The sequence below is a fragment of the Bolinopsis microptera genome, chromosome 6 (genome assembly GCF_026151205.1).
Source record: "Bolinopsis microptera isolate Bmic1 chromosome 6, MBARI_Bmic_1.0, whole genome shotgun sequence".
Lineage (NCBI taxonomy): Eukaryota > Metazoa > Ctenophora > Tentaculata > Lobata > Bolinopsidae > Bolinopsis > Bolinopsis microptera.
In genome coordinates, this window is record NC_087077.1 from 20596453 (window position 1) to 20619277 (window position 22825).

The 22825-nt window shown below is 45.1% G+C and overlaps 2 protein-coding genes across 2 annotated transcripts in view; both read left to right on the forward strand.

The window, feature by feature from the left end:
• Positions 1–21331, forward strand: part of LOC134817507 (paired mesoderm homeobox protein 2A-like) — a 73338-nt gene extending 52007 nt beyond the window's left edge. The window contains exons 2-7 of the mRNA XM_063826649.1: positions 10542–10598; positions 11295–11476; positions 19837–19910; positions 20420–20632; positions 20939–21094; positions 21264–21331. Of these exons, the coding sequence (XP_063682719.1) occupies positions 10577–10598; positions 11295–11476; positions 19837–19910; positions 20420–20632; positions 20939–21094; positions 21264–21324 (708 nt within the window). The 5' untranslated portion in view covers positions 10542–10576 and the 3' untranslated portion in view covers positions 21325–21331. The remainder of the gene's footprint in view (positions 1–10541; positions 10599–11294; positions 11477–19836; positions 19911–20419; positions 20633–20938; positions 21095–21263) is intronic.
• LOC134816513 (85/88 kDa calcium-independent phospholipase A2-like) lies at positions 15450–18772 on the forward strand. Its single transcript, XM_063825384.1, has one exon. It carries the CDS (start codon positions 15513–15515, stop codon positions 17454–17456), a length of 1944 nt encoding a protein of 647 aa, XP_063681454.1. The 5' UTR covers positions 15450–15512; the 3' UTR covers positions 17457–18772.
• Positions 21332–22825: the final 1494 nt, after the last annotated feature.

Genomic DNA, 22825 nt, shown 5'->3' on the forward strand with positions numbered 1-22825 from the left:
GAGCTGTTCTAGTAACCATTACCTTACAACGTTAAGTTAAGCAGGAGCTGTTCTAGTAACCATTATCTTACAACGTTAAGTTAAGCAGGAGCTGTTCTAGTAACCATTATCTTACAACGTTAAGTTAAGCAGGAGCTGTTCTAGTAACCATTATCTTACAACGTTAAGTTAAGCAGGAGCTGTTCTAGTAACCATTATCTTACAACGTTAAGTTAAGCAGGAGCTGTTCTAGTAACCATTATCTTACAACGTTAAGTTAAGCAGGAGCTGTTCTAGTAACCATTATCTTACAACGTTAATTTAAGCAGGAGCTGTTCTAGTAACCATTATCTTACAGCTTCAATTACCCAATATCAATACCCACTGCTTACGTATCTATCCAGCTCACGGACACGCACACGGTTACCATGACAACACGCACTCGGTCCTCCTTGGTTAAGTTAGACGATCTACATCTGTCAAGATTGTGTTGTTGGATCGTGTTCTGTCAGGTCTGACAGGGAGAGCGTTGTTGCCTGGTAACAGGGAGAGCGTTGTTGCCTGGTAACAGGGAGAGCGTTGTTGCCTGGTAACAGGGAGAGCGTTGTTGCCTGGTAACAGGGAGAGCGTTGTTGCCTGGTAACAGGGAGAGCGTTGTTGCCTGGTAACAGGGAGAGCGTTGTTGCCTGGTAACAGGGAGAGCGTTGTTGCCTGGTAACAGGGAGAGCGTTGTTGCCTGGTAACAGGGAGAGCGTTGTTGCCTGGTAACAGGGAGGGCGTTGTTGCCTGGTAATAGGGAGAGCGTTGTTGCCTGGTAATAGGGAGAGCGTTGTTGCCTGGTAACAGGGAGAGCGTTGTTGCCTGGTAACAGGGAGAGCGTTGTTGCCTGGTAACAGGGAGAGCGTTGTTGCCTGGTAACAGGGATAGCGTTGTTGCCTGGTAACAGGGATAGCGTTGTTGCCTGGTAACAGGGAGAGCGTTGTTGCCTGGTAACAGGGAGAGCGTTGTTGCCTGATAACAGGGAGAGCGTTGTTGCCTGGTAACAGGGAGAGGATATCTTAGTTGTGGAGATGATGGTTATGTGTTAGAGAGGACTACAACCGGGGGTAGTTTTGTGAACATTGATTTTAGCCTGTGGTTAGCTTGTAGAATCATTTAGATAATGTGTATATATCCTATTCGCTTGAGCGCGATGTTTTATTATGTTGAAAGTAAATTACATAATTTGTTATCTGCTGCTGGCGTACGCTGGGAAACATAGTTAAGTGCGCACGAACCAACTATGCAGTGGGAAATGTTTTCGTTTACTGACAGCAAATCTGATATGCAAGCCAAATAAAAGCCTCAGAAAGGTGTTAGACAGTAACATTCTCAGTGAATATATATTTATTTATAGTGTGAAATTATTTTATTAAAACTTCTTTCGTTCTATTTTTTGCCTTCGACAGATTTCATTTTTTCGCTGATCTGATTCTAGAAGCTTTTCTTTTAGTTTTATTTTGGTTCTCTCAAAATAATCACCATAGAGCTTACTTTGAACCCCCTAGCCAGGGTACTTTCTCTTTAATCATTTGGAATATCGTTAATTCTGTCCTGTGAGTCTTGCTCAGTAACCATGGTAACGCTGTGAGTCAGTAACCATGGTAACGCTGTGAGTAACCATGGTAACGCTGTGAGTCAGCCATTATACACACTACTCTCGAGACTTGCGCAGCTTTACCGGAGCTTTAACCCTTACACTGCACATAACTACAGTAACCATGGTAACGCTGTGATACACTGCACATAACTACAGTAACCATGGTAACGCTGTGATACACTGCACATAACTACAGTAACCATGGTAACGCTGTGATACACTGTACATAACTACAGTAACCATGGTAACGCTGTGATACACTGCACATAACTACAGTAACCATGGTAACGCTGTGATACACTGCACATAACTACAGTAACCATGGTAACGCTGTGATACACTGCACATAACTACAGTAACCATGGTAACGCTGTGATACACTGCACATAACTACAGTAACCATGGTAACGCTGTGATACACTGCACATAACTACAGTAACCATGGTAACGCTGTGATACACTGCACATAACTACGTGTGATCCAATGTATACACCCTGTTTACATTATTTTATTATAAAACAGGATCTTACCGACAAAAATGATTCTTAAAAATACCTTAATGCGGTAAACTGTACCCTTGAAAAAGATTTTCCCAACATCTGTTGCATGCAGCTATATCTCTAATTTCGTTCAATTCATGCAAGTTGTCCATTTGCAAATTTCTACTATTTAAATCACTTCTTAAAACCGATAACAAGTTCATTCTAGGTCTCCCCAATCTACCAATGAATAAATTATCTGATTCAATAGCAAAAGAGAGAGCCGTTTGGGCTGGGGTGTTCTCCATACTCCTGAGAATGTGTCCAAACATCTTCCACCGCTGGTGTTCAATACGCTTGGATAACTTTTCAACTTTGCACCTTTCATACAATGCTTTGTTGCTTATCATACCTTTAGGCCATTTGATGTTTAAAATGGACCTGAGGTGTCTACGATGGAGTGTGTCCATTTTCTCCATGGTTGCTTTCTTAGGACTCCAACTATTTGAGTTGTAAATCAATACAGATACAACTTGAGCATCATATAACCTCAGCTTTCTTTCAAGGGAAATTTTCTTACCGGACAACCATACTTTTCCAAAGTTCTTAAAAGCAATCTCAGCTAGGATTCTCCTTCTTTGAATGTCCTTCTCAGTACAGAGTAAGGAACCTAGTGACTTGTTACTTCGCCATGGTTCGTTATTAGCTAATGGCTGACCGTTTGTGTCTTTATCAGATTTTTTCGCCAGGTAGAAGGTACTGAATTCAGTTTTACTTTCATTTACTTGGAGGTTCCAGTCTTTGAGAATCTCCTTCACTGTAGGAAGGAAAATTCTCAGTTTCTCGATGTCCTCGTCAGCAAAGTCACAATCGTCTGAATATTCCCACTCAGTTGGAAAACCTAGTTCTGATACTGGTGGGTTTGGTCTCCCAGATACAGCTCTGAGGTGGTGTAAGGCTGCTGCAAGAATAAGTGTGAATAGCTTTCCAGATAAACTGTCACCTTGAAAGGCTCCGAGTAAACTTTCAAACTCTTCCGACAGTGAGCAGTTAACACGAACTCTAAGGAGAGTATTCGATAGAAGGTATTGAACTAAGCGAATGTCGTCCTCCGAACAACCAGCATCCTTCAAAACATTGATGATAGTGTCCCTTTTCACGGTATCAAAAGCTCTACTCATATCAATACCCATTTTGCTAAATGTCCATTTCTTCCTCATCACAACAGATATTAGCATTCTTTGAGCCCACACAATGTCAGAGCAGCTCCTACCTCTCTTGTAAGCACTCTGCCATGGCATGGTGTAGTTGTCAATTCTACTCTCAACCCGTTTTAAGGCAATTTGAGTGAGCATCTTCCTTGATCCGTTTAACAGTGTAAGTGGTCTAAGGCTTGTGAGGGGACCTTTAGGTTTACCGGGCTTCTGTAGAGGAGTCACAATACCTTGTCCTATTGAACTTATGTATTTGTTCCCACTAAATGACTCGTTAATTGCCTCAGCATACTTCTCAAAAGTGATTGGATGGGCGTACTTTATCAACTCATTCTGGAGATTATCTGGACCACTGGCACGGTTTGATTTGAGTTTACTTGCAGCAAGTTCAACTTCAACTGGTGTAATGGGGTTATCAAGTGGTTTTGGATCGCAGGTAAAAGGTTGCAGGCCAGCTTCAACTCCTTCTGTTAGTTGTTTTTCGAAGAAAGATTTCGCTGTGTTTGCTTTCCCTAAATCAGTACCAATAGGGTTGTTGTTGATATCATTGACCACTATGTTACCCGACTTTTTTATTCCAGCTAAAGATCTTGAAGCTTCAAACATCTTTCTAGCATCGTCAGTGTTATTTATTTCTTCTGCTAGAGCGTCAGCCTTCATGTTATTTATTTGCACAAGTCTCTTAGAAATGCTATTCTGAATCTTTCTTACTGCTCTCCTATCTCCACTAACATCACTACCATTTGGGGCTGATTTGATCTTTAGAGTCTGATCACGCTTTTTAGCAACTAATGAAGCTACTGTTAGATCACTGGAGAAATTTTGTTTAGAGGATTTCCCTTTCAGGGGTACAGTTTCTTCAGCACACGCACGTATGTCACTAAAAAGTTCATTCATTTTCTCATTTGGGTCATCTGGATAAGTTTTACCCGATAACCTTTCAGCAATCGCACTTTGATATTTCTGTCTGAGTTCTTTATCCCTGTAGAGAGTTGAACAGTCAAACTGAGTGCTATCTGATTTTTTGGTTTTGTGAATGAGAACATGATTTTTCAGCGTTAATCGAGTTACAACAGGTTTGTGATCAGATCGTAACTCAGCGCCTCCGTATGATCTGCTGTCCTTTATTAAAACCGTAGACCTCCTCCTGCAAAGCACATAGTCAAGTTGAGCGTATATAGGAGTATTTCTCTTAGTCCTGTGTTCACCAGTCCAAGTTAGTTTGTGCCTACTTGGATGATCAAACAAAGTATTGCATGCTGTTAGGTCTTCTTTAACCATAAATTCAAGCAAATGCTCCCCATTTTCATTTCTAGTCCCAATACCATGTCTACCTATCAAACCTTCCAGACCTAATTGTTCATCAACCCTAGTTCGTTTACCCAGCTTTGAGTTAAAATCTCCGCAGTGGAACATTTCCCATTTTGATGGAGTAGATGATACATTGTGTAAATCTCTATAGAACTGAGACAGTTTGTCAGGCTGTTGTTGAGCACGAAGAGATGTGAGACCATAACTGTTGATGATTCTGAAATTCTTATTACTACCACCCTTGAGAGGAAAACAAAAATCAATATACCCAACTCTATCAGAGATCTGTTTGAAAGTTGTGATGAAAGGTTGCAGTTTAGGGCTAATAACAAATCCAATACCCCCATGACATTGTTCTTTCTGATCAAAAATTAACAGTCTGTAGTTGTTGTGAAGTATGATATCCACCTGATTAATGCACTTAGTTTCTTGTAGTCCCACAATGTCCATACCGTACCTTTTGCAGTCATTACCCAGTAACTCCCTCTTTAAAAGTCGTTCAGACCGAGTTTTATCATTAACCGCAGTGTCTGGACTACCCAAGCCCCTAACATTCCAAGAACAAACAGCGAAAACAAATAGCACAGCACACAGTGTTGATCCCATCTTGATTTTGGGCGTAGACTCTCCAGCCATAGCTGTATGTGGGTCGTCACTCCTACATTCTACCTATTTTATACATATTTTATAATTGTCTTTGGAGTTGGAGGTTCTACTGTAAGTTTATAACGAATTTGGAGATGCTGTGGTATTTCTGAACTACAGAATAATTTTAGAATGCGATATTATTGAAAATGGAAAGTTCATTTCACAGTTTTTGAAATTTCAAAATGAAGTGAAGCATTTTTTGAAACTGTTTTTACTTTTCACAAGTCCACCCCTACATTAACTCCTGTGCACAATTAACAGTTTGACAGTCCCGAGCCCCGAGCGCACGCGCATGAGATTACTCAGTAACCATGGTAACGCATGATATTACTGACCCATTCCATTTCCCGTACAAAGGTTACAAAACACAATTAGCATGCTCATTGCTGGCCCGTAATAAGATTTGATTTGACTCAGACTTATCTAATCCACTCAACAACGTTTATCTGTACTATTCGGGACTGATTCTGTAGTATCGGCCACGTGACCAGTGTGTATCAGTCCCGTGACCCGTGTAGTATCACATATGGGTTAGCTCACGTGATCCCGGCTCATTTCCTCCCGGAGTTACTTGTGGCACAGCTTACAGTTTATCAGCTGGGGCTCACTTTACAGGTCCCTGCTGGGGCTCACTTTACAGGTCCCTGCGATTTATCAACGCAGTGAAATTAGCCCTAATACAAATTATATCAACGCGCTGTTTCGGTACGTTTCCTGATTGGAGGAGTGGAGTCACGTGGTATGTTTGCTGGCTTCTGATTGGTCAGTTTGCTTGATTGGATTACCAGAAGAGCTCTGCGCCAATTCAAATAATTAAATTAGCTGATATGGTGTGGGAGACCATGAGCTATATTGCGTATAGCTGCATTTGTCATGCTTATTTTCTTATCGCACAACCTTTCTTGATTGATTTGCAGCGGTCAACAAATACGTTTCAACCGGAATAGTCAAACAATGAGGTACAATGACTATGAGTTATTCAGAAATTTCACGAGTCGCTTTTGTGAAAATTTACTTTTGTGAACATTTCGACCGTCGTGAAAATTTTAATATTTTTTGTCTGTTTAGTTGATTGAATTTCAAAATACAGTTTAACCTCACGACCATCAAACATTTAGGACATTTTGTTGAGGATACAAATAAATATGTACAAATGAATAGGTAAAAATTTAGTGCAGTCTTCAATGAGAGTAAAACTGGTCGTTAAGGAGTTATGTAATTATTTTATCGTTTGAATTATAATCTGTAACGTTAAAATACTTTGCCAACTTGCTCCTTGTAAGATGCTTAGTTAAGTTATTGTGCTAAGTTAAGCTATATAGTACGTGATCGGATACTTTTCCGTATTAATCCAACAATTATTACTTTTTATTTTCACAATAAAATCGAATCTAATCTCATCGAATAAGCGCCGCGCGCTCGTTCTTCAACCAGCCCTCTCCCCGAGTAGTTCCCAACAAGCCCTCTCCCCGAGTAGTTCCAAACCAGCCCTCTCCCCGAGTAGTTCCCAACCAGCCCTCTCCCCGAGTAGTTCCCAACCAGCCCTCTCCCCAAGTAGTTCCCAACCAGCCCTCTCCCCGAGTAGTTCCCAACCAGCCCTCTCCCCGAGTAGTTCCCAACCAGCCCTCTCCCCGAGTAGTTCCCAACCAGCCCTCTCCCCGAGTAGTTCCCAACCAGCCCTCTCCCCGAGTAGTTCCCAACCAGCCCTCTCCCCGAGTAGTTCCCAACCAGCCCTCTCCCCGAGTAGTTCCCAACCAGCCCTCTCCTAGAGTAGTTCCCAACCAGCCCTCTCCCCGAGTAGTTCCCAACCAGCCCTCTCCCCGAGTAGTTCCCAACCAGCCCTCTCCCCGAGTAGTTCCCAACCAGCCCTCTCCCCGAGTAGTTCCCAACCAGCCCTCTCCCCGAGTAGCCCCCAACCAGCCCTCTCCCCGAGTAGTTCCCAACCAGCCCTCTCCCCGAGTAGTTCCCAACCAGTCCTCTCCCCGAGTAGTTCCCAACCAGCCCTCTCCCCGAGTAGTTCCCAACCAGCCCTCTCCCCGAGTAGTTCCTAACCAGCCCTCTCCCCGAGTAGTTCCCAACCAGCCCTCTCCCCGAGTAGTTCCCAACCAGCCCTCTCCCCGAGTAGTTCCCAACCAGCCCTCTCCCCGAGTAGTTCCCAACCAGCCCTCTCCCCAAGTAGTTCCCAACCAGCCCTCTCCCCGAGTAGTTCCCAACCAGCCCTCTCCCCGAGTAGTTCCCAACCAGCCCTCTCCCCGAGTAGTTCCCAACCAGCCCTCTCCCCGAGTAGTTCCCAACCAGCCCTCTCCCCGAGTAGTTCCCAACCAGCCCTCTCCCCGAGTAGTTCCCAACCAGCCCTCTCCCCGAGTAGTTCCCAACCAGCCCTCTCCTAGAGTAGTTCCCAACCAGCCCTCTCCCCGAGTAGTTCCCAACCAGCCCTCTCCCCGAGTAGTTCCCAACCAGCCCTCTCCCCGAGTAGTTCCCAACCAGCCCTCTCCCCGAGTAGTTCCCAACCAGCCCTCTCCCCGAGTAGCCCCCAACCAGCCCTCTCCCCGAGTAGTTCCCAACCAGCCCTCTCCCCGAGTAGTTCCCAACCAGTCCTCTCCCCGAGTAGTTCCCAACCAGCCCTCTCCCCGAGTAGTTCCCAACCAGCCCTCTCCCCGAGTAGTTCCTAACCAGCCCTCTCCCCGAGTAGTTCCCAACCAGCCCTCTCCCCGAGTAGTTCCCAACCAGCCCTCTCCCCGAGTAGTTCCCAACCAGCCCTCTCCCCGAGTAGTTCCCAACCAGCCCTCTCCCCGAGTAGTTCCCAACCAGCCCTCTCCCCGAGTAGTTCCCAACCAGCCCTCTCCCCGAGTAGTTCCCAACCAGCCCTCTCCCCGAGTAGTTCCCAACCAGCCCTCTCCCCGAGTAGTTCCCAACCAGCCCTCTTCCCGAGTAGTTCCCAACCAGCCCTCTCCCCGAGTAGTTCCCAACCAGCCCTCTCCCCGAGTAGTTCCCAACCAGCCCTCTCCCCGAGTAGTTCCCAACCAGCCCTCTCCCCGAGTAGTTCCCAACCAGCCGTCTCCCTGAGTAGTTCCCAACCAGCCCTCTCCCCGAGTAGTTCCCAACCAACCCTCTTCCCGAGTAGTTCCCAACCAGCCCTCTCCCTGAGTAGTTCCCAATCAGCCCTCTCCCCGAGTAGTTCCCAACCAGCCCTCTCCCCGAGTAGTTCCCAACCAGCCCTCTCCCCGAGTAGTTCCCAACCAGCCCTCTCCCCGAGTAGTTCCCAACCAGCCCTCTTCCCGAGTAGTTCCCAACCAGCCCTCTCCCTGAGTAGTTCCCAATCAGCCCTCTCCCAGAGTAGTTCCCAACCAGCCCTCTCCCTGAGTAGTTCCCAACCAGCCCTCTCCCCGAGTAGTTCCCAACCAGCCCTCTCCCTGAGTAGTTCCCAACCAACCCTCACCCCGAGTAGTTCCCAACCAGCCCTCTCCCCGAGTAGTTCCCAACCAGCCCTCTCCCCGAATAGTTCCCAACCAACCCTCTCCCTGAGTAGTTCCCAACCAGCCCTCTCCCCGAGTAGTTCCCAACCAGCCCTCTCCCCGAGTAATTCCCAACCAGCCCTCTCCCCGAGTAGTTCCCAACCAGCCCTCTCCCCGAGTAGTTCCCAACCAGCCCTCTCCCCGAGTAGTTCCCAGCCAGCCCTCTCCCTGAGTAGTTCCCAACCAGCCCTCTCCCCGAGTAGTTCCCAACCAGCCCTCTCCCCGAGTAGTTCCCAACCAGCCCTCTCCCCGAGTAGTTCCCAACCAGCCCTCTCCCCGAGTAGTTCCCAACCAGCCCTCTCCCCGAGTAGTTCCCACCAGCCCTCTCCCCGAGTAGTTCCTAACCAGCCCTCTCCCCGAGTAGTTCCCAACCAGCCCTCTCCCCGAGTAGTTCCCAACCAGCCCTCTCCCCGAGTAGTTCCCAACCAGCCCTCTCCCCGAGTAGTTCCCACCAGCCCTCTCCCCGAGTAGTTCCTAACCAGCCCTCTCCCCGAGTAGTTCCTAACCAGCCCTCTCCCCGAGTAGTTCCCAACCAGCCCTCTCCCCGAGTAGTTCCCAACCAGCCCTCTCCCCGAGTAGTTCCCACCAGCCCTCTCCCCGAGTAGTTCCTAACCAGCCCTCTCCCCGAGTAGTTCCTAACCAGCCCTCTCCCCGAGTAGTTCCCAACCAGCCCTCTCCCCGAGTAGTTCCCAACCAGCCCTCTCCCCGAGTAGTTCCCACCAGCCCTCTCCCCGAGTAGTTCCTAACCAGCCCTCTCCCCGAGTAGTTCCCAACCAGCCCTCTCCCCGAGTAGTTCCCAACCAGCCCTCTCCCCGAGTAGTTCCCAACCAGCCCTCTCCCCGAGTAGTTCCCAACCAGCCCTCTCCCCGAGTAGTTCCCACCAGCCCTCTCCCCGAGTAGTTCCCAACCAGCCCTCTCCCCGAGTAGTTCCCAACCAGCCCTCTCCCCGAGTAGTTCCCAACCAGCCCTCTCCCCGAGTAGTTCCCAACCAGCCCTCTCCCCGAGTAGTTTCCAACCAGCCCTCTCCCCGAGTAGTTCCCAACCAGCCCTCTCCCCGAGTAGTTCCCAACCAGCCCTCTCCCCAGCTGGTTAAGTGCTGGGGAGAGGGCTGGTGAGTAGATCTGTTAAGGAGATCACCAACAACCAGCCCGGTCATCGCACCTTCATAGAGTTAGACGGGTTCCTTCTAGTAATCCTAATGCCTGACAATAACATTGTCTCTAAGTGGCTTATTGTGTTGCAAGGATTTATACTGCATTAAGTAATTATTGTTGCTTTCTAAATCAATTAGCGTATTTATATAACAATAAAATTATTCCATCTTGTCTACAGCTTGACTCAACGTGTTCGCTTTATTAGATTAGGTCGCTTAGTCAGAGCTCTGTTAATTTCAGCCCTTGTTTTACTTAACCCCTACTAGTAATAGCTGTTTTACGCGTTTATAGGCACTCAACGCGTAATCTTATATTAGTTATTACCTTATTAATTTACCGAGAAAACATGCACACATATCAACTGTTCTGTTTTCCTTGAAATTTACTTATTTGCGTAGAAAACGTTAAGATTTGAGTGTCAAAAAGGAATTTGTTTGGGACTAAATTTATTTGTTCGTGCCTGCCCACGTCATATTGTACTCCGACTGGATCTTCCTCAAACATACAATTCAAATGATAGAAAATGGTTTAATGATTTGTTAATTTTATCTGTTAATTCTTATATATATTCACATCGTAACGCTCTTATTTACATTTTTAGTATCGGATAACACTGCAATCACTGAGCCAAAGAACATGTTCTGTGGATTATCACCAGGTAACTACTACTTCTAAGAAACTATCACTAAGTGTTACCATGGAAACTATCACTGTAACCAACTATCACACATAAACCACCTCATTTTTATAAATCATAAATAATGTTCCACAGAACTCTAACGTTCTGAGTTCTTATTAGTAACCACCATTTTTATAAATCATGAATAATGTTCCACAGAACTCTAACGTTCTGAGTTCTTATTAGTAACCACCACTTTTATAAATCATAAATAATGTTCCACAGAACTCTATAAGTAACGTTCTGAGTTCTTATTAATAACCATAGTATTTATTGAAGATTTCAGCCCTTTAACTCCATCTAATTCGTATATTAAACCACTTACCAGTAACAGGATTAGTAACATACAGCTAGCTCCCTTATTTGGGTCACTTCCTCTATATCTAACTTATGCTAGGTCTAAGTTAAACAGCTGGGGAAACTTTATTAAAGTATGAATTAGGTTTCTGATTTGTTGGCCACTTTAAGATTAAATACTGTCAATATTGCATATCATATAATGTAACATTCAAACGTGGAGTTAAAGCCTAACTCACATGAATATTATGCAGTCAGCAGCAGCATTATATTATAGTTGTATAACATAAGGAGTTCTAGATATTTGTTATAAAGAGCAGCATGGTATATAGTAGTATTACAACACCAATGCAACACCACTAGAACCCCTCTCTTCAGGAATGATGGGGGTAGAGGACGCACTGTTGATGAAGAAACGGAAGTCGAGAAGGTTCCGGACTACTTTCACCAGCTGTCAGCTACAAGCTCTGGAAGGAGCTTTCCAGCAGACGCACTATCCGGACATGTACATGAGGGAGGAGCTGGCGATGAGGATAGATCTCACCGAGGCTAGAGTACAGGTACATTGTACATTATACATTGTACATTATACATTATACATTGTACATTGTACATTGTTAGTAGTAGTGGTATTTACTGCGGCTAGAGTACAGGTCAGTGTGGTATTTACTGAGGCTAGAGTACAGGTCAGTGTGGTATTTACTTGATACTAGGCTTTCTTGCTAGAAGCATGGAAGAGTAAGTAGCTGGCGCTAGATGTAAGATGTGAGAGTTTGTCACCTGAAACGTCTGATGATATTATAACTTTATAATTGTTGTATCTCCAGACGCCATCATCTCATTATTGAAAATAGTATTTTGACACAAAATGCGGCACTATCCGTCGCGGAGTCGAGTCCGCGGCGGAGCCGCCGGACTCCGGGCGGACTCCGAGCGGACTCCGGCGGAGCCGCCGGACTCCGAGCGGACTCCGGCGGTGCTCCGCCAAAATGTATTTACAGTGGACTCGAGTACATTTTGGCGGACTCCGAGCGGAGCCGAGCGGACTCCGAGCGGACTTTAAAGTCCGCCGCGGACTCCGAGCGGCTCCGCGGCGGCTCGGCGGAGTGTCCGCCGCGGACTAAGCCACTAGGCGGACTCCGGTCCGCCGCGGACTCCGGCGGAGTGCTTGGCGGACTCCGCCGGACCTCTCCGCCAGACTTGAATCCGGCGGAGTCCGGCGGAGCTTGGCGGAGTCCGCCAGCTCGGCGGACTCCGCTCGGAGTCCGCCGGACTCCAACAGAGTCCACTGACTTCCGACCTCCGTCTTCCGACCCTCGGCTAAATTTGTCACGTGACATACAACATAGCATTTTGCAATATTGTGGTCAGATGAAAAGGTCGCTAGTGATAAACCTTAACCATTACCCTCACAATGTCAATAGTGTACAACTCTAGTCCTAACTTTGACCCTATAATGTATAAACGTTGACCCTAACCCTCCACCAAACCGTCCGCAGCGAAATATCAATGTCATTGACTGGTCACGTGACCAAAACAATTTTTGTCATATTATCTCATATGGGGAAGCGTTTTTAGCAAGCAAAAATACGTCGACCATCACAGGACGACGCCAGCCAGCACTCTCTACGCTCTTCGAGCTCCGATCGTCCTGTGACGAAGTAAGGACGAAGCCTGAGGTCCTCAGGTAACATCGACCACCGATTGAAAATTCAAAGATTTTTTGACATAAAGGTCAAATGTAAAACTAAAATCTTGATGTTGATTGATTGACGACGTCAATTTTTGAGCACAGCGCGAGCGCATATTGCGGAAAAGGACCGCGTAGCTAGTCAAGATGTTGATAAATATTTGGCTTGTGGCGCGATGTGTTGCTCTAACTATAGCCCTCTCGCTTGCAATAGCGCGCGACCGCCGGAGGCGGAAATGACCTGGTTAGCTAGGTAAACGCGATGTGCCTTGTAGGATGAAATCCTACTAGCTGACGCCATTCGCAGCTGTGCTGCTCGCTGTACGTCAGCGATCGAAATTTATACGCGTATCCCCCGTTAAGATGTGCCACTCGACTGTCGACGCGCCACAAAATTTTTTTCGTTGTTCGTCGACGTGCGACGAGCAACGAAAAAAATTGCGTGGCGCGTCGGGTGGCACATCTTAACGGGTGATACGCGTATAAATTTCGATCGCTGACGTACAGCGAACATCACAGCTGCGAGTGGCGTCAGCTAGTAGGATTTCATCCTACAATGCAAGGCACATCGCGTTCATTTAGCTAACCAGGTGCTTTCGCGCCGCTGCGGGCGCGCTTGTTCCACAAGTCATTTCCGGCGGTCGCGCGCTACTGCAAGCGAGAGGGCTATAGTTAGAGCAACACATCGCGCCACAAGCCAAATATTTATCAACATCTTGACTAGCTACGCGGTCCTTTTCCGCATGCGCTCGCGCTGTGCTCAAAAATTGACGTCGTCAATCAATCAGCATCAAGATTTTAGTTTTACATTTGACCTTTATGTCAAAAAATCTTTGAATTTTCAATCGGTGGTCGATGTTACCTGAGGACCTCAGGCTTCGTCCTTACTTCGTCACAGGACGATCGGAGCTCGAAGAGCGTAGAGAGTGCTGGCTGGCGTCGTCCTGTGATGGTCGACGTATTTTTGCTTGCTGGGATCCGGCCGAATGACGCCACATGCAACGTGTAGGGTAAAACTAAAAACGCTTCCCCATATGAGATAATATGACAAAAATTGTTTTGGTCACGTGACCAGTCAATGACATTGATATTTCGCTGCGGACGGTTTGGTGGAGGGTTAGGGTCAACGTTTATACATTATAGGGTCAAAGTTAGGACTAGAGTTGTACACTATTGACATTGTGAGGGTAATGGTTAAGGTTTATCACTAGCGACCTTTTCATCTGACCACAATATTGCAAAATGCTATGTTGTATGTCACGTGACAAATTTAGCCGAGGGTCGGAAGACGGAGGTCGGAAGTCAGTGGACTCTGTTGGAGTCCGGCGGACTCCGAGCGGAGTCCGCCGAGCTGGCGGACTCCGCCAACCTCCGCCGGACTCCGCCGGATTCAAGTCTGGCGGAGAGGTCCGGCGGAGTCCGCCAAGCACTCCGCCGGAGTCCGCGGCGGACCGGAGTCCGCCTAGTGGCTTAGTCCGCGGCGGACACTCCGCCGAGCCGCCGCGGAGCCGCTCGGAGTCCGCGGCGGACTTTAAAGTTCGCTCGGAGTCCGCTCGGCTCCGCTCGGAGTCCGCCAAAATGTACTCGAGTCCACTGTAAATACATTTTGGCGGAGCACCGCCGGAGTCCGCTCGGAGTCCGGCGGCTCCGCCGGAGTCCGCTCGGAGTCCGCTCGAAGTCCGGCGGCTCCGCCGCGGACTCGACTCCGCGACGGATAGTGCCCAATATGCAGCTTAGGTGGCATTACAAAATTGTTACCTAATATTGCCAAACATGACGTCTACAATGTCTACATCACAAGGAATACAAGGAATACAAGGAATACAAGGAATACAAGGAATACAATGAATACAAGGAATACAAGGAATACAAGGAATACAAGGAATACAAGGAATACAAGGAATACAAGGAATACAAGGAATACAAGGAATACACGGAATACAAGGAATACAAGGAATACAAGGAATACAAGGAATACAAGGAATACAAGGAATACAAGGAATACATGGAATACAAGGAATACAAGGAATACAAGGAATACAAGGAATACAAGGAATACACGGAATACAAGGAATACAAGGAATACAAATCTTAAGCTACAAGATTAACTGTCAAGATAATAACAATATATCATAACGCGATTTCTTGCCCCATCCAAAAATAACAATATTAACAAAGAATGAAATTTCACAATATTAGGTCTTTTTTAATTTAACCAAATTAATTTTTACTCTTTAGATTTAATATTGATAAAATTTACTAAAATAAAAAGAATAAAGATTTTTCACACGTGTCAGTATACATACTGCTAAGTACAAAATAACACATGTATCATTAAATATTTTGCTAAGTACATTGTACATTGTACATTGTACATTGAACATTGTAAATTGTAAATTGTACATTGTACATTGTACATTGTACATTGTACATTATACATTGTACAATCAAAATATTTGTTGCCTTTAGAAATAAGCTTAGAAATAGAGGTGGATATTTACGAACACTGATTCCACATTGAAAAGCTTTAGATCGCATCGTATTTCAAGTATCAGAGATACTAAACACGCCAGTACGTTTACTCATGGAACTACTGTTGTACTCTGGTATTTAGTTAGTATAAGCCATAGTCTTTTTGTTGCGATTCTCTGGCTTATTTAAATAGCAATCAATACATAGCTTTGCACCGCTTCAAGTTTGGAAAATTGCGACCCAATCACGTCAGACACTTTGTTTCGTTTGAAAAGCAGGAAAAATCCAAAAAACAGAGGAATATTGAAGTTGTGGCAGGTTTGAATGTGTAAGCAGTTTAGCCGGTGTGTTTGTATACTTTATATTGTATGAATAGTCACCCACCACACGACCACCCGTGCTGTGTTGTTCCGTGTGTTTACTCAGCAGTAGTCATGTCTGATTTCTTTCAAAACATAAAGCGGGGAGTGAAGGAGTACGCCCGGAGCAGCAGGACGTCGGACGGCCGGTCCACACTTCACATAGCAGTGCTCACCAACTCCTGCTCCCCAGTACAGACCCTGCTGGACGCTGGGGTGGACAGGTTCGCTCAGGATAGAGCGGGGAACACGGCACTACACGTAGCAGCTGCCGAGGGTGCCGGAGTGGCACTCAGGACTCTGCTCACTTACGAACCAAGGAACCTTACTCCTGATCCTGTGGGCTTTGAGGGCGAGGAGGTTTCTCTGCCTCCTCCGGCACGATCTGTCGCTGAAATGGTAGATCTAAAGAACTTGAAGGGAGAAACAGCCCTACATTTAGCTTGCAGAGCTAACAGTTTGACTTGTATTGAAGTACTGCTAGAGAACGCCTCTGACATGTACAATATGACATGTGAAGGGAAGCAGCCAGTCCACTACGCTGTTAAATACGACAGCGTGGAAAGTGCTACCCACCTTCTTATGAAGGATATCGGGTTAGCTCACACTGATTCTAACGACGAGCCCCTTATCCACCTGGCTGCTTCAAAGGAGATGGTGGAGTTACTGGTAAAGTACGGGGTAGATGCTAATGCTAGGGACTGTACTGGCCTCACTGCACTTCACACTGCTGTTAAGAACAAGAACTTCCAGCTTCTCATGGCACTGCTTCTCTCAGGGTGCCCTGTTGATCTGGTCGACTCAGAGGGGAACACTGCGCTGCACACTTGTGTCTCTCAGAATGTTGAACATGACTTCCCCAAGACACTAGTAGTGTTTGGTGCTCCGTTAGAAGCTAAGAATAACAAAGGTAACACAGCGTACCAGACAGCTGAACAGGCTTGTAATGAGGAATATGTGAGTTTGTTGACTGAGGTTGGGGGTCATGATGATCTGTTCCTGGCTAGGGGGGACAGGGAGGGTAAAGTTAGGACCCCTCACGAACGTGATCACCCGAGGAAACGTCCAAATTGGGGGGCTAAAGACGCGGCTGTTCTCTGTATTGATGGTGGTGGGATGAAGGGGCTGGTTGCTATTCAGATTCTCTTAGAGATAGAGAAGTGCACTCAGACGAGTATAGTGGACCTGTTTGATTGGGTGTCAGGATCTAGCATTGGGTCCCTTGTTGTCCTCGCTCAGAAACACGCTGTCATGGACAACACTATTAGGGGGATGCAGAGAGTTCTCTTCGATTTGAAGAACAGGGTATTCGAAGGGTCCAGACCTTACAAGTCAGATAATTTAGAAGCCATCACCAAAGAGATTGTAGGACCAGAGACCAAGATGTTAGACTCCTTTTACCCGCGTATAGTGATCACCACGACAGTAGGTGATGTAAGACCTTGTGAGCTGCACTTGTTCACAAACTACGGAACTGATAATGAGTACGCTTGGAAAGCTGCCAGAGCTTCAGGTGCTGCCCCAACTTACTTCTCACCTTTTGAAAACAAGTATCTAGACGGAGGTGTCATGTCAAACAACCCCACTCTGGACACTCTGGTGGAAATGAGAAAGTTTTACAACAGATCTGATTCAGATGAGCCTTGTCAGCCTAAAATAGTTATCTCCGTAGGGACGAGTTTAGTCCGTCCAGTGCAGGTTAAGGATCTAGACGTAGGGTTCCGCCCTAAGAACCCCATGGAAGCAGCCAAGTTCGCCAGCAGCGCTCTAGAGATGTTCAGTACGTTGATAGAGCAGTGTGCACTGTGTGATGGTCCCATAGTGGAACAATGCAGGTACTGGTGCGATAGTGTGGGGAGTGAGTATTACAGACTTCAGCCTGACATTCAGTCTGTCACGGCCATGGACGAGAAGAGTGATTCAGTTCTAGTTCAGATGTGTTGGGAGACGTGTTCCTGGGTTTATAAAAGCAGTGACGTGTTTGTTATGTTAGCTGATGCGCTGTATTCGGGAACTTGATGCGCTGTATTCGGGAACTTGATGTGTCATATTCGGGAACTTGATGCGTTTTATTCGGGAACTTGATGTGTTGTATTCGGGAACTTGATGCACTGTATTCGGGAACTTGATGCGCTGTATTCGGGAACTTGATGCGCTGTATTCGGGAACTTGATGCGCTGTATTCGTGAACTTGATGCGTTGTATTCGGGAACTTGATGTGTCGTATTCGGGAACTTGATGTGTCGTATTCGGGAACTTGATGTGCTGTATTCGGGAACTTGTTGTGTCGTATTCGGGAACTTGATGCGTTTTATTCGGGAACTTGAGGCGTTTTATTCGGGAACTTGATGCGTTGTATTCGGGAACTTGATGCGCTGTATTCGGGAACTTGATGTGTCGTATTCGGGAACTTGATGCGTTTTATTCGGGAACTTGATGTGTTGTATTCGGGAACTTGATGCACTGTATTCGGGAACTTGATGCGCTGTATTCGGGAACTTGATGCGCTGTATTCGGGAACTTGATGCGCTGTATTCGGGAACTTGATGCGTTGTATTCGGGAACTTGATGTGTCGTATTCGGGAACTTGATGTGTTGTATTCGGGAACTTGATGTGCTGTAGTCGGGAACTTGATGTGTCGTATTCGGGAACTTGATGCGTTTTATTCGGGAACTTGAGGCGTTTTATTCGGGAACTTGATGCGTTGTATTCGGGAACTTGATGCGTTGTATTCGGGAACTCAGCATTTTGATCGTGACAGAGTTTCAGGTTTCTAGCCAGGCTAGATTAAGATGACAAAGTTTCTTTGTGTGTTATTTGATTTTAAATTCAGTCGAATTAGTTGTAATTTTATAATACGTTTGATAAACGAGCACAGATATTTTCTTTGTTTCATTATCACGCCCGAATTGCAATATTCAGTCGACTAGATTAATTATCATGATTAATTTACAATTTTCTTAAGTTGGCGCCGTAGCATTGTTTACCAACTTTTGCAATTAAGTAACCTATTGTTATTTTTTATATAGACAGATCTGATTAGACAGCTTGTCTCACACTAGAATAAGTGGTAAATATGCAGTTTGGTCTAAGCTTCATGTACTTGCAGTTACTTGTACAAACTTGCAGAGAAATAAATGAAAGCAATCCATATTTGGCTTTAGTATCATTAACCTTTTAAAATTGTTCCAAAAGTGATGCGAAGCATTATACGTTATATGTATATAACGTATAACGGTATATACCGTGTATACACGGTTAATAGAGTGAAGATTAATAATCAAAATTGATATGATTACTAGTGGTGTCTGCAGTTGCTACTGCTGCAAATAGACTGTTGAGTTTTGGTGCAACTAATAAATAAGGTAATTAGACGCGTGTATATTGCTTCCTTTTTGTGATGGCACAAATATTGATAGATTGAACATTAATGGTTTTAAACGGTGATGTTTTAAAAACCTAATCATAAAGATACCAGGCTGGAGAATAATAACTAAATCTAATAGCTACACAGCGGGGGCGGGGTACTGCAATCATTGTCTTGATGTTACCTACCTATGTCACCTACCTTGATGTTACCTACCTATGTCACCTATGTTGAGATTCGTTAAGCTTTAACAGGGCCATCACACTGTGTGACCACCCACAGAGAGGAGATCTCTCTGTCATTCCTCCAGCAAAGCAGCGAGTTTGAGTTCTAAGGAGTGTAGCCCCTGATGGGCGGTGTATCCGGAAGAGACAGCATGAACTGGGTGAGCTGCGATTTGAAATGCTCTCGGTCGCCGATACAATTCAAATGGTAATGCATCGCATTCCACAATTTTGGGCCTACGACTGCAAATGAATTATCATACAGTGACTGATTTGCTGCTGAGCTGTGTTTGCATGCAGATGGAATGACTGCTAGGTTTCCAAAACGTAGCCTGGAGACAAACTGCACGTTAATGTCGTTGCTGGTATGGTGATGGAGAATCTTCTACATATGAAGTAAAATGAACCGCTCCCTGCGACGCTGTAGAGACATCAGAGATAGCCGTTTAAGACGGTCCCAATAATGGAGATCACGCATTCCAGTAATCCTTGCGGTGAAAGCTTTCTATACGCTTTCAAGCTCCTGGATGTAACATATCTTGGAGGGGTGCCAGAGCGGGCAACAGTATTCCAGTAGACTACGAACCATCGACTTGTAACACTACTAGTTACCATGGTTACATCGACTTAGCATTATGACTGGATATCTGGTCTGAAAGACACTGAAAACCCAGGCAGCTTTTTGTCGAGCTTGTTTGCTATGGTCTTTATGTGGGGTTGCCAAGATAGAAACCTAGAATTGGATGAATACGTTTCGTTTTTATTAATATAAACTGGCGAGAAATTCTGCAACTCCCATTATTTCAGGTTTGGTTTCAAAATCGTAGAGCGAAATGGAGGAAGAGGGAGAAACTACAAAACATAGCGTCCGGAAACAGCAGGTAACCCTGGTAACCAGTTAACCAACTAGCAAGATGGCTTGGCTAGCTGGTCAGTATTGCAGTTATTCTTGAAATTTTCGGTTGATTTCCAAACACGTTCTAAATCGGACTGGAATTAGAACCGGATATTGAAGAGAAATATCCGGCCAGAACCGAATTCAGCCGAATGACCGATCGGTTCCTAAATATCACTATCAGAGTGAAATTGAGTGGAAATTGAATTAACGGGTGATACTCGTAAAATATTTGTTCCAATCGAGTCCAACTCGGCGCGCGTCCTGGTAGGTTATAAACCTACAAAAATTGAGTGGAATTTGAATTAAAAACTGTTGAATTGGTATTAATCCTGAGGGTAAAATGAAACTTTTGATTACGTAATCAACAGCCGCCCCTCAAATGTATTGGATTTCAATCATTATCCTAGCAACGACCTGATACAGGATTATCATATTATATTGTTGTTTCGTCTGATTTCCAAATCATTATTCATTAAAGCCGGGCTCCCTCAGCGGCAGTCACGTGACTACTCCTGGAACTGGGAGTCAATGTGAGAGTGCAGCTAGCAGTCCTTATCTCAACTCAGCCTGCTCCCCCTCCCCTAATACCGGTTACAAGAACAAGAGAACAACAACATTCTCTCCCCCGCCCTCCAGTGTAAATGCTCTGTTAGCAGCCAACCCCCTTCTCACATCCTGGTCAAACGTTCTACAAAATCAGTACAGGTTAGTCCAACCCTCTCAGAGCAAGGTTGTTAAATACGTCTAATTGTAAGCTAAAATACGTATGTATTAAATCCTTTTCACACCTTAAAAGTGACACATGTTAAATACGCGCAAAACACGTGCGCGCGCGGCGATTGTTTTTAAAAATATGCTCAGACATTTTCAAAAAGCTTATCGGTCGAAATTAACTTTTATATTTTTGCACAAATTTACAGAATTAATGACGTCACGACTCACTCCGCTTGAATAAATAAGTGTGTATTAATACGTATTAATAAAAATAGGAATTTAACAAACTTGCCTCAGAGAGTTGAGTGCTCAGCTGCCAGGTCTGCACAAAGAAGGGGACCCCTTACAGCGAATGAGAGAGGCTCTGGTGGGTAGAAGTGGTAATGTGGACATCTCTAACCACCCTCTTCTACTTAACTTCCCCTTCAAGGATCCACTTCTAGCTGTTTCCAGGTCGGTTATCTAGCAGAATTCTACAGATTAAGAGGACACTTATCAACATTTCTGAACTATCGATTTGAATTTAATTTTGGATCGAGTATGTTTGGCGTACTAGCTTACTAGCATTACATTTACTGTTTCGTTAATCTGTTCACAATCCTACTATAACTGTATTTCTCAGTTCATCGCCAGTAACAACACTTGGGAACTTTGTGTCAGAAAGTACTAAAGAAGCGTTCTGAAGAAACAGTACTGTTTACCAAAGAAGCTGCTGGTTGTCATGGTAATCGCAAGAAAGAGATGTGAACTGCCTTGTGACTCGTCGACCTTTCTACGATGATTTAATGAATCTCAGGGGCCAGAAATTCAACGAAGAGATAAAGAAGCGAGCACTTTGAATGTTAATTTGTGGTACTTCTTGATCACTTTATATCTTCTAGATTAAAGTTCATTGGAGACATGATCGGAGCTGCAGTAGACTGTATTTTGATATGTTTATCGTTTAACGGGGAGGATGGTTACTTGTTTGCTTTGAAAGTGTATTTTTCGTAGAAAGCTATGCAGTTAAAGCAACGTTGATAAAATATTATTTATTGATTAAATTTGTCGTGAATTTGCGTATAAGGCTGTTTGTGTATAAGATTCCAGATAAAATGTAAAATGTCGTTTCCGGTTTCATGTTCGTACAAGGAAATTTTATGTTGCCGTTGGCTAAAACGATGCTGAAAGTTTTCAGATTCCCTTTTAAAATCGAAAAATTGGTATTATTATTGTTTAAAACTGAAAGCTGCATGTTGAGCAGACTGTTCTAAAATATTGTGCATTTAAGACAAGAAAAATTTCACGCGGTGGTAAATCAGTGTTACCATTTTATTGACGGATGTTACTCGTCTAAATTTCTTCGAAGTAGCGCGCGCCGCTTTCTTCTCGAAATATTATACATTGGCCCGATGGCAAATGCTACGAAGTAGCGTGCGCCGGGCCAGACTTGCTCTAACCAGAGCCCTCTCGCTTGCAGTAGCGCGCGACCGCCGTCACGCAGTACGCGTATACACATGGCTATCCCAGCAAAAGTTACTGGCTGGTGGTGGTACTAGAGGTGGTTTAATTTAAACAGACGGCTAGACCTCGCGCGCGACATTAAACATGATTTGCACGCGTGGCGCATTCCAATCTTCAAGCAGCCAGCACGTGACACAATTCAGCCAATCAGAGTACAGTGTACAGGAATCTGCAAAGTTAAAGTTGCAAACTTTTGATCGGCCTAAAATGACACTTTTCTGGAGATTTGTAGATAACTCCAAATTTACGTTGTTTTAAATGTTCCCCCTGGGGGGAAACGTTACTTTTACAAGACGAACATGTTGCAAAAAACCGAAAATCTCTAACTCTTTTACTTTCAAAGTTAGGCCCCATCCAGTAAGGGTTTCTGAAATGTGAAGGGCCAGACCAATAACTGATAACAATGGTCAACCATTTTATAGTTTTTAACATTTAAGAGCAAAGTTACGTAACTTTTGATAGTTTGATAATTCGGTGATAATTTCAGCATGGAAATATATCCTGAAGTTGTTATTGTTTTTTCCTTTGAAGACAAATAATCGACAGAACAAAAAACATACGGCTTCGTGCGAAAAGACTTTGGTTGTATCACGTCGCGTCGTGACCCCCATTGTCATTTCACTTAGAGGCGGGGCGAAAGTCACGATCAACGATACAGTTGTCACACTCACCTCAAGCTGT